The sequence below is a fragment of the Trichechus manatus genome, unplaced genomic scaffold (assembly GCF_000243295.1).
Source record: "Trichechus manatus latirostris isolate Lorelei unplaced genomic scaffold, TriManLat1.0 scaffold00130, whole genome shotgun sequence".
In the NCBI taxonomy this organism is placed as follows: Eukaryota; Metazoa; Chordata; class Mammalia; order Sirenia; family Trichechidae; genus Trichechus; species Trichechus manatus.
Window position 1 is genome coordinate 5,006,139 of NW_004444066.1, and position 13,222 is coordinate 5,019,360.

Genomic DNA, 13,222 nt, shown 5'->3' on the forward strand with positions numbered 1-13,222 from the left:
ATCCAGAACATTACCTCTTCCTGGGAGGAAGTTATGGAAAAATGCATACAGGGGTTATGGAAAAAATTGCTAAGTTATGTGAACACACTCAAAGCATTTGATAAGGATAATGTGATGGAAGAGATCGGTGGAAAAATCATCCATATGGCAAGAACGCTGAATTTAAAATTTCCTATCACAGATGTGGAACAGCTCATAGATCACAAAGAAGAGGAATTGACAAATCAGGACTTAATAGGTTTTGAAGAGGAAAGAAACACTGAAGAAGAAAGAAAGAATGAGGAGAGAAGTTGTCAAAAATTTTTACAGTGAAAGGATTAGCTGAAGTTTTTTCTAAACTAAATCAGGGGCTTCCATTGCTTGAAAACATGGACCCAGATGCTGATCACTTTGCTAAAGTCAATAGGCAGATCAGGAAGCAGTGAGATGTTACTGTAAAATAAAATATATGAAGAAAAAAAGAAAAGGACCATACAGACAACTGTCAGTAATTTTCTGACTAGAAACACCATCCTCATTCCCAGGAAAAATCCTGATGATCCAGAAACTTCCACAAGTAGAGTTATTACCACAACTGACAAAATGCCCATATCATGCAACACTTATTCATCATCAGAGTAAATTATGATTTGTGTTTTTTTTTTATGTATGTGTGTATTAAGATATATGAGTAAGTTTATATGTAATGTTTCCAACCCCCAAAGACAAATAAAGTTCAGATTTATAAAGATGCTGATAATAAAAGGCAATAATAATGAAAACTGAAAAAAAATGAGGTATTTGACTTATTATTTGTCAGAACCAACTTAAAATGGAATCATTGGAATCGGACCCCATCATAAATCAGGGACTACCTGTATGTGATGTTTCCATATGCTGGTACTAATGTTAATATTTTTATAGAAAGTTTTGTGTTTTAGGATCATGAATGATTTTTCTGTACACTAATGCTTCCTTTTTTTTTAATTTCTTCAGAGAATTCGAGACTTAGAAGATAAAACAGACATCCAGAAAAGACAGATAAAGGACTTAGAAGAAAAGGTATGTGTTAAGTTGAAATATTTATATTAGTGTTTATCTGTTAAATCAGAATATAATGTTGATTTTGCTCACTGTGTTTTCTTTCTCTCTTCTCAGTTGTGGTGTATCTTAGGCAGGTGTAGTTACATAGGTTCACAGTCAGTCAGGCACCTGATTCTGGTAAAGGATCTGCCATCAGGGCTTGACTTTTTTGCCTCTTGCTTTGATTTTTCTTTTCTGTAAGTGTTTTATTGCCTGTTTTCCCTTCCTCAACTTCTTTTTCTTCCCAAAGATTTCTTCTTTTTTATTTTACTCTGTATCACTCTTTCTTTTTGAAATCTTCTTAGCACCTTAAAAGAAAATATTTCCTGTTATTATTCATAAAAGCCTTTTCTTCCTTGTGATATAGTTTCACCTCAAAAATAATGTTTGGAAACTTAGGTTAGCCCATGGTGATTACCCTCTCCTGTTACTCCCCCAATGGCCTGAAAGAGTAACTGCTTCTTTAAAGTCACCTAACAATTTTTCTGGAAAAAAATGTTGTTGTTGTGTGCCATCAAGTAGCATGACTCTCAAACGTAGTGGTTATTAAAGAAGGCTTTTGGAAATGTGTGTGTGTTGGAAGAAAGAGCAGGGCTCAGACAGAGAGATAAGCATCTTGCAGTGAGTTAGATAGTCTTGCACAGCAAAAATTATCTTACCCAAGGTGCTGAGAGTACCCTGTTGGGAAGCACAGCTAGAATGGCAAAAGAGTTTTCTCTGGAGTCGCAGTCTGGCTGATGAAGGAGCTGCCTGAATCCCTGTGTTGAAAAGGGATATGACTTTTTGCGGTGTATTCCATAGACATTCAAGAAGAAAATAGCAAACCATTTGCCATTCCCTGAATTTGATTCACCTCCAATCGTTTCCATAGTTATCCATCTATGTGAGATCAGAGGAAGTTGGTGAGCTCCACTAGGCAGATCATAAGGGACCCAGATTCTTGTACAGGCTGTGTCTTCAAGTACTTATTTGAGCCTAGGTAAATGACTTCACCCCTTATGTAAGTCACATCTATAAAATGGGGATGATAACATTTGCCCTCACCTCCTCTCATGGCTTCCATGAGGAACAAATGAGATCGCTTATGTTAAAAATAAGGAAACACCAAGAAATGTAAATCAAATTAAAGAGTTTAATTTTCAAACTTTCCAACCCTAATGTACACTTCTACTGCAGTGTGCTATTCAGTTTTGTGGAATTGAATAAGGCAGAGACACAGAACAGTAAACTAAAGACCAAGTCTAATTTCCCAGTGTTTGGCAGGAAGACCCACAGAAAGCAGGGCTTGTCCCTGCAGCTTCCCTTATTGTTGAAGGAAATGCCTTATGTCTTCCATTTTCCACGTTTTGGATGGCCAGCTCCTGGCTCCAGCCATTCTCCCTGCTTGTTCTCTCAGCAGTTCACAGACTGGTTTAGGGAGGAAGTCCACTCTTCAAGCTATTCCAATCCAGAAAATTGATCCTGTTCAGTTCCTGTTCAACTGAGGATGCTCTTAAAAGGAATTACCTGTATCGACGAATGTTACCACCCTAGCCATTCTCTAAATAAATCTCACAGAAATTTTGAAAGGGAATGATTAAGATTATTTTCATTATCATAATTTAACATGATCTTTTTTCACAATTGTTTTGTTCAACACATTCCACAGGTCTAAGCTTCCTAACCTTTATGATACTGAGGTAATGTACTTAACATAAAATAAGAATTCCTTAGCTATGAAAGCTGCGTATTCCACGTATGGCTGTAAATTAAACCACACCAAAAACAATCGAGCTGGCTTTAGATTACTGAGTCAAAAGAGACATGAGATTTATTACATATCTTCTGTTCACTTGACTTTCATTCACTTAATCTCAGTCCTCCCCACCCATAAGCCTAAAAAGCACTTATATCAGTGATAACCTTTCATTTTTGCCCTTGCAGTACTTGAATACCCACTCAAGGTACATCGATATTCTTTCTCTGTTGCTAATTTCCATATACACATTTCATACAAACCAGGTGATAACAGGAAACATAGTAAAACTACTTCCGTTACGTGCAGCACTTTACCACGTGCAAAGCACTTCCACTTTCATCAACTCGTTTAATTCTCATAATTATCCTTTGAGACAGGCACAGCAGATATTATAATCCTTTTTTTACAGATAATGAAGTGATAGTTCAGAGAGATTAAACAACTTGCTCTGCATTATATAACCAATATATGGCGAAATCAGGGCCCCAGGCCAGGATTTCTGACCCAAGGGCATGATCTACCTACCTCACTACATGGACTAAGCATGCTGTTGAACATTAAATGATGGACATCTAACTCCTCATGCCCAGAAAGGCAGCTCTGGTGTCTGGCCTACTCCTAAGAGTAGCAAAAAGCCTTCCATTTCTCTTCCTCTCCAACCTCTCCTGCTGTGGGTGACATCATATCACTCTCCATCTTCAAAGAATGGAAAAAAGGACAGAGTTTCTGCTTTTCAGAATAATAGAATGATTGCCCATATAAGGCTTCTAGCACCATGTTTATAACTGGTTTATACAATTCAGCCATAGTGACCCAAAAGCCCTGTAAGCAGCAGCGTTAACAAAAATATGCAAATAACATATGTAATACAGGAATGCTATTCATGACCTTATCCAGAGATGTAATGTCCAACAGAATGTTATTGAAGTGTGATAACAAGGCAAAAAACTTACTGTTTCAACGTCAATCACCAAGGAAATCAATATCTTTAAAAACTGACCTGACCTGGGACCTGGTTAATCATTAGTGTGCAGTTGGTTATATACCAGTACTACCAAGCATCTGTCCATCCAATTAACTTCTTCCTTAGTGAAGATTCTTGGTGAAAAGAGACAAATTGGACTCCATTTAACTTCCACAAGCCAAATGAGGAGAGATTCATCTCAGAAGCATGACAGCTAGAACAACATCATTCATTCATCCTCTGAAGTATCCACTGATACAGAGGTATATTTCATGCCAATAGGATGACCATACCTCCTCAGTTGCCCCGGACAGACCCAATGTATACCTGTTGCCCCATTGCAATTTCTAATAGCATATTCTTTCCCTCTCAGACGTGTTCCACTTTGGATAATTAGTCATATGTTTACCCTACATGTTAATACTCTTCCATCTGTGCCTTCATCCTAAAACCTGTCCCATTAACCAGACAGTGATAGTCTTGAGTGATTAAGTGCATACTCTGATCATATTTTGTGTTTTTAAAATAACCTTCCACACATGAAAGATAGAGACAATGATATCTAATGGAGTGGGATTCAGGAAATCTAAGCATCAACCCTCCTGTCCCATGAAATCGTGTGAAATGAAACTATTGATTTACTGCTCTGGGCTTATTTTTCTCAATTATAAAATTAGGGACATAGACTGATTATCTCTAAGACCTCCTCACAATTCTAAAATGGATAAATCAATGTTAGTCAAACACCAGGTATTTATTGTGTTGCTTTTCCAATATATAAATCAAAGGTATGTAGTTATTGTTGTTGTTATCTTAAACAAAAAGGTACTTGGTGTCTGTGGGAGAAGTGAGTGGACTTGACCAATGTGGCAAAGCTGAGGTTTTGTACTACCTGAATGGCACTACAGAAATTCAGATTTACATAATCATCTTCTTTTTCTTCTGCAGTTTCTGTTTCTATTCTTGTTCTTCTCTCTTGCCTTTATTCTATGGCCTTGATGTCAAGGTGCCTCTTAAAGGTAAGATGCCATTTAATTCTCAAAATGTGGTTCTAAAAGGTATTTGAGAAGAAGGATGCTGCATATTGTTACCATGCCTGTGTTTTAAGAACAGACAAACTTGGTGTGGTTTGCTGAAATGTCCTAAAATGATAAACAGATCCAATTCAGTTGAGTAATTATTAAGATAAATAACTATGAAGTATGCTACGAATAAAGAATTTGGGGATTTAGTCTTAATCTTTTTTCCTACTGCATTAAAACCTGCCAGAGTCAGGACCTGTGTAAGGCGGAAACCTGTCAGAGAAGGAAAACTGAAATATTTTCCACTAAAAGAGGGTGATACAAAAGTGGTAAGACTGTCCCCCGTCAAAGGCAGAAAACTTGCAACTTGCAAGTCCCAGAAAAACAAGGCAGTCTTATTGAGTTCTGGCTCTCACAGTTTTCACTCGAATTAGCTGTAACCCTTTAGGAAGTCACAGTATCTATGGATTTCAGTATTATCATCATAGTCTCCCATCAGACAGAAAGAGTTGTCTCTATATCTGTAAAATGAAAAATATGACTTTATCTTTAATATCTCTTCCAACTTGAAAAATCTGTGATTCTGTAAATCTAACAAGCTAATAATGACTGCTGGGGTTTTTTTTTTTTTTTTTGGTTTTTTTGTTTGTTTGTTTTTATCCTTTTTTCCAGTCTCTTTTCATCAGAACTCAGGAAAGTAGACTATTAAGTAAACATGGGTCTTTTTCTTTCAAATAATATTCAACATCAATTTAGAAGGAGAAAAAGTCTTACTGTCGCTAAATTACCAAGTCCACATATCATAAATACATATATAAATAATCTGTAACAGTGATTCCCAATGCTAATAAAAATACAGATCCCAAGGCCTTACCTCAGACTTACTGAATCATATTACTGAACATGGAGGTGAGCTGGAGAGTAAAAGAGGAAGACAGCAGGGATTGGTCTATATTTTTTAACAAGCATGCCAAGTGATTCTGATATCCAGCCATTAATGGAAACCATGAACCTCAATACCATTATTAAAAAATGGGGAAAATCTATCTGCCATTCTAAATCCCTTTATCATGAACTTTGCTGAATCTCATGTAATTTAATATAGCAAGTTGAAAAATGGAAAAGAGACACCCAGCTCTCTCCATGGGTAGCAGCACTGTTACCTGAATGAGGAACCAGACCGAACCAAACCTGTTGCCGTTGAGTCAATTCCAACTCATAGCAACCCTATAGGACAGGGTAGAACTACCCCATAGGGTTTGCAAGGAGTGTCTGGTGGATTTGAACTGCTGAACTTTTGGTTAGCAGACATAGCTCTTAACCACTGTGCCACCAGGGTTTCCAAATGAACAACAGACAAGTCAAGATGCTTTAGCATAACTTGGTACAATGAACGACCTAAGCAGATGTGCCCAGAAAGTTTAAGTTCTCATGGCTTTATTCCTTTTTCCAAAAGAATTTCTCTTCAGACTCGCAATTATCCTTTGGTGAGAAGAGCACTAGTCTTGTAGATCATAAAGAAGAGGATTGAGTCCCTTAAATTGACTGAAAATATTTAGAATGAAATGAGGTAAGAGTCTCTAGGAAAGGGTCAGAGCGAGCAGAGCATCAGAAAACAAAAACCCTCTTTCCCCAAAGAAACAAATAAATAAACAGGGTAAATAAAGATCAGTGACAAGTACTACATAGTAGTTTAGGGAAGAAATACTAACCTCATAAATACTAGCTAGAAAGTGAGTAGATTTGAACATAAGCATCGATTATAGCCAATACTTACATGCCAGGTGCTATTCTAAGCAATAGATACGTTCAATCCTCACAAAATCCCCTATGAGGAAGGTATTGCTTTTATTCTTATTTTGCAGTTGGAGAAACTGAGGCATGTGACTTACCCAAAATCATATAGCTATAATTGGCAGGACTGCCCATCAGTGAAAGAGAGTATTTCTCCCATATGTTAAGCAACATTTATGTTCATATAACATGAGTAATCAGAGGCCTCTCCTATTATCTGTGTAATACTACTTGGTTATTGGGTATTGAAATTACAATGTACTCATCTCTGTACTTTTTCCCATTTCGGGTAACTCCATGAGGACAAATACAAGATTTGACTTAATTTGTTTTTACTCCAAGCTAGCACATAATTGACACTTAGTAATTATCTGTCGAATGAAAGAATATAATGATAATAATAATATAGCAAAGTAATGTGAAAATGAATTTATATGCAGGAAAATGTCCAAGTAGTTTAGAATAGTAGTTTTCACAACTTTGAAGTCAAATATGTTTTTTAAGTTTTAATCCTGGCCCTGCCATTTACTAGCTATGTGACTTCAGCAATTTACTTAGTGTATCTGACATTAGGTTTCCTATTCCATAAACTGGTCATAATTATATTACCTGCAACATGGTGTTGTGTTGTGAGAATTAAATGAGGTTATTAATGTAAAGAATTTATTACATTGCATGGTCTATAGTTAAATAATCGGCAGCTCATTATTGTAAAAAATAGCTATAACATTTACTGAATTTGCAAATATATAAATTTTAAATTGTAACTTCTAGTATTACCAAGTAATCTGTGGCCTAAATCCTAAACAAGTAGTTGCCTTTTCATATCTACTTTTCAGGGAATAATCTGGATTTAAAATAATATAAAGGAATAAGTCATTTCTGGAAACTGACTAATGCTACTTATGCCCCCAAAGCAGGCGAGAGAGAGATAGGAAGAGGTGAGGAAGAAAAGTATTTTCCTTGTTGTTAGGTAGAAAAAGCATACTGCAAATAAAAATATTTTCCCTATTAAATTAATGATTTATATTATGCCCATAAACCCAAAACTAACTTAAGTTATATATAAAGATGTTACTGTTTTTGTTATCTGCTGTCAAGTTAGCCCTCGACTCGTGGTGACCCCATGCACAAAGGGACAAAATGCTGCCTGGTCCTGCACCACCCAATGACTGGTTACAAATTGGACCATTGGGATACATAGGGTTTTCATTGGCTGATTGTTGATAGTAGATGGCCAGTCCTTTCTTCCTAGTTTGTCTCAGTCTAGAAGCTCAGCTGAAACCTGTTCAGCATCATAATAACATGCAAGCCTCCACTCACAGACAGGTGGTGGCTGCACATGGGGTGCCTTGACCAAGAATTGAACCTAAGATGAGAATTCTACCACTGAACTACAAATGCCACCTACTGAGAACTTTACTATGTGATAATTTGCATATGTGGGTTGGAGGAGTGGAAGCTGTAAGGGATGGCCCTTAGGTTTCTGGTTGATATAACTAGTTGGATGGTGGTACCCTTTACAGAGATATGAAAAGCAAGAAGAGGGTATGGCTACTGCTCATGATTTGTGGGGGTTTGTGGTAACTGGAGAACAGGTGTTAGCTACAGTTTTTTAATCACTGTGTTCCTAAATATGTGGTTTATAAAGAAATCTAAACCACTTTCTAGCAGATAGAGAAATCTAAGGATGGTAAACATAAGTAGCATATCAATTTATCTCAACAAATATTTGCTGAGTGTTTTCTATGAACCAAGCAGTTTGTTAAGCACTGGGTTACCAGAGTCACAAGTAAAGGTAACATCATCATGCTCATTGACCTTGAATCTTATGGCACGCAGGAAAGTCTCAGAAACGGTAGCTACAATTACTGTTTTACAGAGGAAGAAATTAAAACTTAACGCTGTTAAATAATTCATCTAAGAGAATCCCTGAGGTTCTGTCATATCCTGAGGGGCCTTCTGAATCAAAGATGAATTTAAATTCTAAACAGTTTTAATTATAGTGTACTGATCTTTAGCTCATTGAAAATTGGCATCCGGGGATGACCCGTTAGATAATTCTGCAGTTATTTAGAATGCCAATTTAAATGAATCTATAGATATCATAATTCCTTTTACGGATACCCGTCATCTTACAGAAATTAACATTCTGGGAGACTGCCTTTAAGTCCATTTGTTTTTAAAACTCATGTGTGTTTACTTACATGATGGGTTTCACCTCAGTCGTGACAGGCAGAATCAGAATTAATGCATATGTACTTAACACAGAAGTGAGGATTTAATTTATGATAGTCTATAAATTGAAAGTTTGCAATAAAAGATTCTTTGTGCTTATATATTTATTTTAGGTACACACACATATCTCAAAGAGTCTTTTATACACATTCAAATCAATTCTTTTCTTTATGAGGGTATAGAGGAGTATCATGAGTTGCCATCAATTCAAAATTTTATCAATGTTTATTAGTTACTCATGTGACAAACTCTTAACATACATTATCTTACTTAACTTTGTTTTTGTTGTTTTGTGCTGTCAAGTCAGTTCTGACTCATAGCAACACTGTAGGACAGAGTATAACTGCCTCATATAAATGTGAACTCAGTGTATTTTTCTCAAATTATCTCTTTCAACTAGTTTGTCTTATTTCCCTCTCACCTATAATTACATTTTAAGCAGATTCCTTAACTTTTCAGTTCATTTCTGTTCTGGAAAGTCTACCCTAGTTTGCAAATTTAATCTCATTTTCTCCATTATCTTACCTTAGACTTGAGTCAGGTATCCTTATGACAGAGGTGGTTCTTAGTCTGACTCTAAGAGCCCTCTTCTCCTTCCTTATTCAAGACTCAGTTCCACTGGAGGGCAGGGAGAAGGAAGAGGGAAAGGTATACATGTTTCTGAATTCCATTGGCAGTGCTTGTGGCCCTCTCTCTGGTGGTTGATGCTGTTTCTATGGGTATTACTAACTGGTTCTTGATGTCTTTTCTATGAGAGATGACCAAAGACTGGCTCTTCAGGGGGATATATGTGTGAGTTCTTCAGAAGGCCAACCAGGGCATGTCCCTGTCATTATTCCCTAATGGGCTGAGGTCCAGCCTCCTCCATCTATACTCTGGGCCCCATCATTGGTGCTACAGTCCACAGCTTCTTGCTGGACCTTTGGAATGCAATATGGGCAAAGGGGATGCAAAGAATTAGTACAGTCCACATAAGACTTCCCTCACTTCAGACACTAATTGCAAATTTAAGGGGGTTCTCAAAACCACCTTCAGTTCAATAATTCACTAGAAGGACTCACATAAATTACTGAAAGCTGTTATAGTCACAGTTACAGTTTATTACAGAGAAAGGATACAGATTAAAATCAGCCAAAGGAAGAGATACACGGGACAGAATCCAGGAAAAATACAAAGTGCTGAGTTCCTGTTGTGCCCTCCCCATTGACTTAAAACAGTAGTACTTTCACGTATTGATGTTTGACAATGTATACAGAGTCTTGGCAACCAAGGAAGCTCTCCTAAGCCTTTGATATTCATAGTTCTTATTGGGTCTCAATCACATACTGCCACATGGCTGACATCTAGTCTCCAGCCCCATCTGGAAGGTGGGATATTACCTATAGTCTCTTGTTCCTCCAAAAGTCGGAACTAATAGTGCAGAGCCCAAAGCCCCCATTATAAATCACAGTGTTAGACTATCCAGTGGCCAAAGCCCCCAGGCAGACAAAGACACTCATCAAGATGGACATTCCAGGGGCTTAGAAATCACCTTCTACTAGCCAAGGGCAAAAGCCAGACCTCTCTTTGGATAAGGTTCTTCATTACACAAGAGACAACTAACTGCACACTACTTGCCCTGTTTCTGCACACTACTTCCCTTGTTTCTGCCCTGCCATCACTCTCCAGTTCTCTGCTCCATTAGACAAGTGAAGATAACATGCCTATGTCTGACAGTACAATGCAAGTCAGCCGTCATTATTTCCAAAATACTGAGAGTCTACTGATGACTCTCTTGGCACCTTCCCCTCACTCCCACAATGTACCCTCATCCCTGCAAATGCACTTCCTCCTATGATTCTCCTCTGTGACTCTATCACTCTTTCATCCCAGTCTAATCTGGTCCTGGAACCAGAAAAGGTGGCTTTGCAAACATACACTGCCAAAATTTCTGCTTTGCACTTACAGCAGGAATTTCTTTGAGTCTTTAAATTTTCTCGGTATGGTAGACTGGAACTAAATGCCTCCTTTTCTTCAACTGTGGATCTTGCTAACCATGTCTGAGGCACCACTAACGTCCGATTACACATTAAAAGCCTTATTTTATAAGTGGGGAAATTGAGGCTTAGATACGTTAAATGACTTGTCCTTGGGCACACAGAAAATGGAAATCCCATTTCCTTTGTGCATGTCTTTTGTACTCTAACGGCCACATCCTTATGCAGCACCTGAAAGCACATCCTCCGTGCCATTTCATTCTAGGTTTTATTGAAAGAGAGCATTCATTATGCCTTATACTTCTACCCAAGTAAAAACCCAGATAGGTAGCCTTAAAGAGGAACAGGGCTAGGAATCCTAACAGGTAGATCCTAGGGATAACACCTTGTCAGAGATATCTCTACCAATTAGGTAAACCCTGTAGCTCAGTTCCCAGGGAATCCTCCAGCCAGGACTTTAGGGTGGAAACAATCTGCCAGTGCTTGCAGTGTTGGGGAGGAAATATGAATACAAATACATCACTGAAGGGCACAGGCAGGCCTACTTTTAAAATAACATCTTAAATTGACATTTTGGGGCACGATGAGTCAATGGAGCTTCTTAAGGCATAGCCTTAGACACCCCAGGGAAAAAATACAATAATGATAATAGCTCCTATGTTAGATCAGATATGAACCAAAAACTGTTAAACACTTTATATGCGTTATATCGTAGCAACCTTTGAAATAGTTACTTCTATTTTCGCATTTAAAATTGAAGTAACTAACATTAGAAAGGTTATGTAACTTGCACAAGATCATACAGCTTGAAGAGGTGGTAAAGAATAATTTTTTTAGGGTTTTCTTTTCTGATTTAGCTATTGGCAGAAATGATGACTAAAAAAAGTTTCTCTCTGCTTTACAGAGTAACCGACAACACGGATAACACCCTAGCAAGGCATATGCTTCCAGACCTTCAAAGATGGCAAAATTGTTTACACCAGTGAGAGGAAGATCAAAAGCTAAGAAGTACTCAGTAGCCAGGACTACGACTGTGTATTTTAAAGCCATTATTTGAGGTTTCTTACTTGACAGTTCCTACATGACCCTGTTGAAAATCTACAATATATGCTGCATTTAATGAAACATGTATATGTCGAACCAGAAGAAAAGAACTGTAAACATATATTGTATAAAGAAAATACAACAATGAAATCAGTTTCAGCAGATCAAGCAAAGATGTGTCTTGGGCATGGAACCAAAGTTACAATGAAAACATTCTACCCCTGCTGTGCAGGGGGGTCATTTTAATGTAATACCACACCCCATGGAAAGAAACACTAGCCCTGATAATAAACATCATTTTAAGAATTCCAAACAAAAAAACAAAACAAAACAAGGGTGGGTGGGGAATGAAGCACGAGGAATATCCATGAGGAACTATTTACAATAAAATGTTTAATTGAAAAGTCTGGTTTCTTACTACAGGGATTTGCTTTTCTGTCTTTACTGTTGTTTTAAACTCAGGAACAGAGACATCTGCAGTGCGAATGGGAAGAAGAGTGGTATCCAGTTTGGTTTTCTGCAAGAGGTGGAGCTTGTGGAATGCAGTCCACAAATGACAGATGAGAAGTGGATCACAGCGACCCCAACTAAGCTGGCGACCAAGGCAAAGGAACCTAGTGAACGTAACATACATAAAGGCAGATTTGATGCTTCTTTGGCCTTCTCTTACATCCCTGTTCCTCCACAAACAACAGACTGATCTCATTCATACTGAAAAATTAAGAAGATGATACTCTAAATCCCACGCTCCCTGACTTAGTTCTTATTAGAGTGCCAATATCTATAGGAAACAAAGGCCAGAGTGCATCTCTGAATCTGGTAATTTCCAAAATACTGATTTTCAATGGCTGCTTAAAATTGCCTGCTAATAAATATGTTATATGATTTGGGTAAAAACACAATAGAGGTGATAAACTTCTACCAAAAGTTGGCTTTGCCACATAGATGTGAATATTAAACAAAATTGTAATTTTTTTTTTAAAGTATCCTGATATGCCTAGAACATTTTGACCTCTTATCTTTAGAGTGGAACATTTTCTTTTACCCAGACAGCTGATAGCTACAAGATAGCTCTACTTTTTTATACAGCAGTAACATGTTACTGATGAGGGCATTTTCTACCAGAGACAATTAGAAGACTGGTACTTTTCCTAAGTTATGTAATTCTGATTCTTGAGTTCAACTTTGAGAGCAAATAAATGTTCCTGAAAAGCTAATTTTACACCTCATTAACTGTAGATAACAAAACAACCTCAATTTTTCAAATCTTCAAGGTTTTAAGTATGGGGCTAGAATTTCCATACGTAAAGAATGTGTGTAGGGAGCCAGAAACTCTTTCTATGAAATGCTACACTTATCTGTCCATACCTGGGGGCAGCGTCTT

General features: G+C 37.4%; 1 protein-coding gene across 5 annotated transcripts in view; it reads left to right on the forward strand.

The window, feature by feature from the left end:
• Window positions 1-12,245, forward strand: part of JAKMIP2 (janus kinase and microtubule interacting protein 2) — a 186,174-nt gene extending 173,929 nt beyond the window's left edge. For 2 of the 5 annotated variants that reach the window (XM_004384926.1, XM_004384928.1), the window contains 2 exons: window positions 976-1,041; window positions 4,713-4,763. In XM_004384926.1, coding sequence (XP_004384983.1) covers window positions 976-1,041; window positions 4,713-4,763 — 117 coding nt within the window. Of the gene's footprint in view, window positions 1-975; window positions 1,176-4,712; window positions 4,784-11,698 lie in introns of those variants that run through there. The other 3 variants (XM_004384929.2, XM_004384927.1, XM_023739169.1) reach the window with 3 other exon arrangements.
• Window positions 12,246-13,222: the final 977 nt, after the last annotated feature.